Consider the following 5,453-nt stretch of genomic DNA (forward strand, 5'->3'; position numbering starts at 1 on the left):
TAATATTTGAGTTTCCCTCAAAGAGAATAAAAAACAATATTATATTTAAAATAATATGTTATAATATAATAAGAAAAAAATTGATAAATATAAGATGCTAAATCTTGCATTTAAACCATGATAATATGTATCATCTAATAAATTTATTATTTTAAATATAATATCATAATAAAAAAACAAAGTTGAATGTTATAATTCATAAAAATATGAAAGTACATTGAATCATAGTTTATTCATCTTTGTTTTAATCTTCATGTGCCTAGAAATACATAATCATATCGTCGTATACATATAAAAGGAAATACCCAACTCTTTTGATCCAACTTGAGGCACACTGACATGACCCATGTTAAAGGGAAAATCCTCTTTAGGGCTTCTATTTATTAAAATGGAGCTTAGATAAGGTTGTAGGGAGTGGTCACAACCAAACCACTAATAAACTCAGTGTCATATAGGTATTTACCATTTCACAACCAATCCACCAGGTTGTGGAAATAATGTTCACCAATGGGTTGGTAGCGAAGAGGAAAAAAGGAGGAGACAGAATAAAAGAAAATGTGAGGCGAAAATTAAAGAACCAATAACAATGTATCTCTTCACAACCACTACAACCCACTTCACAGCTAACTCACCGCTCCATGAGATAGTGTTCACCGTTGAGTTGGTATGCCACATAAGAAACTCACACGTGGGTGTGAATCCATGGCGGATAGCCTAAAATAAGACACACTCTAATCCATTTATATCATTTATTCCGAAATATCATATTGTCATTCATTTTGGAATGTGATTAAGGTATTCGCGTGTGGAGGTTTGGGTGTGGGTCTCTTGTTTTTTTTTATTTAATTAAACTTTAAATTAAAAAGAAATTTTTTTGTAAAAAATATATCAATATGTCAATTAGTCTTTTCAATTTAAAGAGATAGACAAAAAAAAAAACATGTTTTTGTTGAAAAACACAAAATTTGTAACTTTGAAACAATGACAAGTCACATAAAATGCAAACCACGTATACTATTTTTGGAGGACCTACCCACATAAAATGACAAACCACATTGACCATTTTTGCACTTTTTTCGAAGTATAAGTACATCTACAAATTTTTTCTTATATAAGTTTCATAGTCTAGTTTGTAATGCCAAGATGAAAAAGGTTCAACAACTATGGCGGCTATGTAGGTAATACTTAGTTAAAATAATATAGTTACCTTAAAGGCAAATAGTTAAGTTTTTTTTTTCGCATTTATCATTTTGCAAGAATCTATTCTAAAAACTCATGATAATCATGCGAAAATAAATTGAAAATATTATAAGTTGTTTGATAATCTCTGAATGATTTTGCGTTGAATGTTTCAGATGTTGAAATGCTTCAAAATCTTTAAATGAATATGGTTCTAAGATGTTGAAATGCTTCAAAATCTTTAAATGAATATGGTTCTAAATAAAAACATGTTGTTTGGTAACGTTGATGAATTGATGTGTCCAATGGAGAGAAAAAGGTAAATTAAAAAACACAAATTTTCTATCGATAGATTGTTGTGTAGCATGAAAGCTTGATGTTGGTGGTGTAGTATGTCCCATGGGCTATTGAGAAAAGGTTGTTGAATTAGACCCAGATAACAGCAAAATGGGCTGTCCAAAAAAGGCAGTTTGCTGAGGAGTTGCGATGGGCTGTTGCTGAAGTAGGTGGGCCGACAATTGTTGGATCAAGTAGGCTGAATGGGCTGTTGAGCAGGAAAACTAGCGGCATCAGCAAGGTGTACATAACATATTTTATATCTACATATTTGTCTTTTACCATTTTCTTACTTTGTTTTGTTTCTAAAGATACAAAAATATAATTTTTCCTAATTGTCATATTCTTCTACTCTAATTCACACCAACAATCCCCCAAAAACGTGATAAGTAAAAACAAAAGAACAATACTAGTAAAAATAAATTTCAATCATCAAAAAACAAACGTTTCATAAACAAAACTAAACTCCAAATTCAAAAATTTCACTTCCATTGTTCAATATCAAAGAAATACTTTTAACTCATGAAACGTAAAACCTCAGCATGAGTAGGATGGTAGTCCTTGAATAGGAACCGATCATAATCCATAACAAGGAACCAATCCATCAACAACTTCTCCATCTCCCGCCACTCTTTAATCGGTTGTTTACCGGTTTTCTGGTGGCGATTTTGCACTTCTTCCCACCATAACAAAACCCCTTCTTCCAATCTATTGGCTACAACCTCCACTTGTTCATTCTCCGGGATCTCATAAACCTCAAAAAACTTCGTTACATCCATCATCCACCCACAAAATTCATCAAGATTCAAATTCCCCTTGTAAACGGGTATATCCACCTTTATCTTTGAGCCCAACTCTTCTTCCTGATTTTGTCGACTTATATCATCTACTTGCGGTTGTTGGTGGTTGCATGGTGGTGGTGGTGGTGGTGGTTGACGGAACCCTTTGAATTTCTCTTCCTTTTCTTCTTCTTCTTCTTCCACTTCTTCTTCATCTTGGTTTTGTTTTAACTTCTGCAACTCCGACTCCATATTTTCCACAGGAGTATTTAGTGTTTGGAGGACGTTGATCATGGCCTCCATATCTTCTACAGGAATGTTTAGTCTTTGGAGGACATTCACCATGGCTTCCAATGCTTTTATTGCCTTAGCAAAATTTTTATGAGTTTCGTCGACGTTGTCAGCCATTGCAATGGAGATATAACTTAACTTCACAAATAGGGAGAAAATTCAAAAAATATTGCTACGTATAATATAAACCAATGTGTTATGAGGTATTTATAAGAAAATAAAATCCAACCCTATAAAGAGTTTTATTATCAAGTAGAAATTAATAAAATATAATATATATTCAAAATGGAGTTTATCCAAATAATATTTTATATTTATCTCCGCCCTTTTCCGAGTATATCAACATTATATGTAAATTTTGTTGAGCAATCTTAAAAGATAATTTATCGGAAGATGATTTATAATTAAATTACAAAAAGTAATTTATGGGTTTTTAAATTTCTTCAACCTTGATCATATAATTTAATTATCCAACTGGTTGATTTTTTTTTCTTTTTTTAAAAGCACATTGCTATTACATGCATGTAACCCAAATATACATTCTCTAAGTTTAAAAATTGAACACAATTCGTTTTTTTTTTAAAAAGATCATGATACCCAACATATAATCAAATACATTCAACATCCATGATTTTAAGACTTTTGATGAAATTTTCTTTCTTACCAAAAACAAATGAATAAAATTTCCACTATTTACCTTCTCATCAACTTCAACCATTTTGTGAAAAAACAGAGTGTCAAACTCTACATTCAAATAGTGTTTCATTCACTACATTCAACAAAACTCTACACTTAAAAGTTCAAACAACACCATATGTTTACACTACATGTCTTTGACAAAAGTCAAAGTTAAAGTCAAACATTGAAAAAAAATCAAGATTTTGAATCTTGAAAAGATAAAAAGTCACCCATCAACTCCTTCTTCTAGTAAAGAGTACTTCTCCAATATTGAAACTGTCTCTTCTTTAGCACTACCCACATAAGAAATTCAACCACTTTTTATTTTTACCAACTATAAAAAAAAACAAAAAAATGTATTTCAATTTTCAAGATTTACCTTCCGGGTCTCAAGATCTTGTATTTCCCAATCATAGAAAGGTCAACAACCGTTGACCCTGAACGCCCTGCTGGAAGAACACCACCATCATAAACAAAGCTACAATGTTCCCAAAGATTCTTGAACTCTTTAATCTCTAAACTACTCGATTGTCCACTAAGATTTGCACTTGTTAACGCCAATGCACTTCCACACCCTCGAGCAATCATCCTCATAAATTCAAAATCAGGTATTCGAACTCCAATTGTATCCAATCCAGGGTTTAATGATTTCTCAAGAATACTTGATTCCCCTAAAAAAGAAACAAACTTTTAGCTTTAGTCACATACAGAACAATGAGAGAAATACGAACCTCTTGTTAGAACAATGGTTACAGGTCCTGGAAGGAGGTTGTCAAGCAAGCCAAGAGGGAGATGGTTTGTGACAGCAAATCGTTGTATGTCGTTAATGTCACCAACACAAATGGCTAAAGGGCTTGTGTGTTTACGCCCTTTGATTTCATATATTCTGTTGACTGCTTCAACAGAGCTGCATCAAGGGTCGATATGAAAGTATATGATGAAGTTCGTTGAAGCAAAATGTCGAACACTTGGAGTGCGAATATTAATTTAATGATTTTAGGGTTTAGGAATGTACCATGCGTCACAAGCAAAACCATAGAGTGTATCGGTGGGGACAGCTATGACCTTTCCTGCTTTTAAAGCTTGGATTGCTTCATCAGCGTAAGCCTCTGTTGCGGGTCGAATGTTACTATACCTACTTTCGATGCTTCGTTCATCGCATCTCTTCAAACTCCATGCCATTTTTGTTATTGGTCCTTCTCGAAATCCCTTGTTCTGTTGGAGAATTTTTGAAAATTGAAGCTTTGGTACACCTGAAATGATACAAATACGTCCCAAGATTTGGGGATGAGAAAGTCGAAGACTGTAACGAATAAGATTTGATTTTGAAATGAAACTCGTAGAGTAAGTAAGGAAGAAATTAACTTTTAGTGTAAAGGAAGATCACCTCGAGTAGGGTTTAAGAAGGGAAATCGAGAGGTTATCTTCGTAGGGTTTAGTATATACATATATAATCTTTCTCTGCAGCGGATTACTCGCCGCCGGCGAGGCCTTTGTTTGTCAGAAAGAAAGGGAATCAGTGATCAGAAGGAAAGAGAGACACATGGATTGGATGCCGATTCCTCCATTGTTGGAACCAAATCTAATCTACGTTATTAGTTGGATAAATCGAAGAGTCAAACACTATATTCTGTTTTTCTATATTAATCCCAACGCTTTTTTTACTGAGCAGCGTACAAATTAACTGTGAGAAAATTATTGGGGTAATGCACGAAAAGAAGAAATTTGCAGAAATGGCTGAAAACTGAAAATATAGAGTTATTTTACCCGGAAAATGCCGGACATTTTTTTGTAGTTGAATTATAAAAAATAAACACAAAAATTTGGATGTCTGGGTATACATATGGATTCTGCAAAAATGAACTCAGAGGATTCCACGGAATCCATTGTAGCTATGTGGAATGGTAAAATCGTTAAAAAATAATAAAATAATAAAAAAAAACTTTATGAACAGTCCCGCGGAGGTGCCTCCTCCGACCTCGTTAGCAGTTCCGCAGGACTGCTCATCGAGTTCTTTTTTTGTTAATACGCCTGATTTAATTACAATTTTGTCATTTCGCAAATCTATAGTAGATTTTGCGGAGCTCTCAAAGCTCACATCCGCAGAATCCATGTCTATACCTGGAAATTTGATTTTTTTTTTTTTGTCTATTTTTTGTAATTCAACCCCAAAAAATGTTTTTATCAAAT

The 5,453-nt window shown here is 33.3% G+C and overlaps 1 protein-coding gene across 1 annotated transcript; it reads right to left on the reverse strand.

The window, feature by feature from the left end:
* Positions 1 to 3,259: 3,259 nt before the first annotated feature.
* On the reverse strand, positions 3,260 to 4,884 carry LOC145036868 (DHBP synthase RibB-like alpha/beta domain-containing protein). Its single transcript, XM_078985392.1, has 5 exons — positions 4,651 to 4,884; positions 4,279 to 4,516; positions 3,995 to 4,170; positions 3,643 to 3,934; positions 3,260 to 3,556 (listed from the first exon to the last, which is right to left on the reverse strand). The coding sequence occupies exons 1-5, from the start codon at positions 4,709 to 4,711 to the stop codon at positions 3,490 to 3,492; spliced, it is 834 nt and encodes a 277-aa protein (XP_078841518.1). The 5' UTR covers positions 4,712 to 4,884; the 3' UTR covers positions 3,260 to 3,489.
* Between the last annotated feature and the right edge of the window lie 569 nt (positions 4,885 to 5,453).

Source organism: Lactuca saligna, chromosome 1 (assembly GCF_052625555.1).
Source record: "Lactuca saligna cultivar CGN05327 chromosome 1, ASM5262555v1, whole genome shotgun sequence".
Taxonomy (NCBI): Eukaryota; Viridiplantae; Streptophyta; class Magnoliopsida; order Asterales; family Asteraceae; genus Lactuca; species Lactuca saligna.

Excerpts from the sequence above, each read along its gene's own strand:
- LOC145036868 (XM_078985392.1), bottom strand. The coding sequence starts at position 4,711 with ATGTATATACTAAACCCTACGAAGATAACCTCTCGATTTCCCTTCTTA. Across the intron at positions 4,517-4,650 it reads CTTCTTAAACCCTACTCGAG|GTGTACCAAAGCTTCAATTT; the intron begins GTGATCTTCCTT and ends GTATCATTTCAG. Across the intron at positions 4,171-4,278 it reads GGTTTTGCTTGTGACGCATG|CTCTGTTGAAGCAGTCAACA; the intron begins GTACATTCCTAA and ends CCCTTGATGCAG.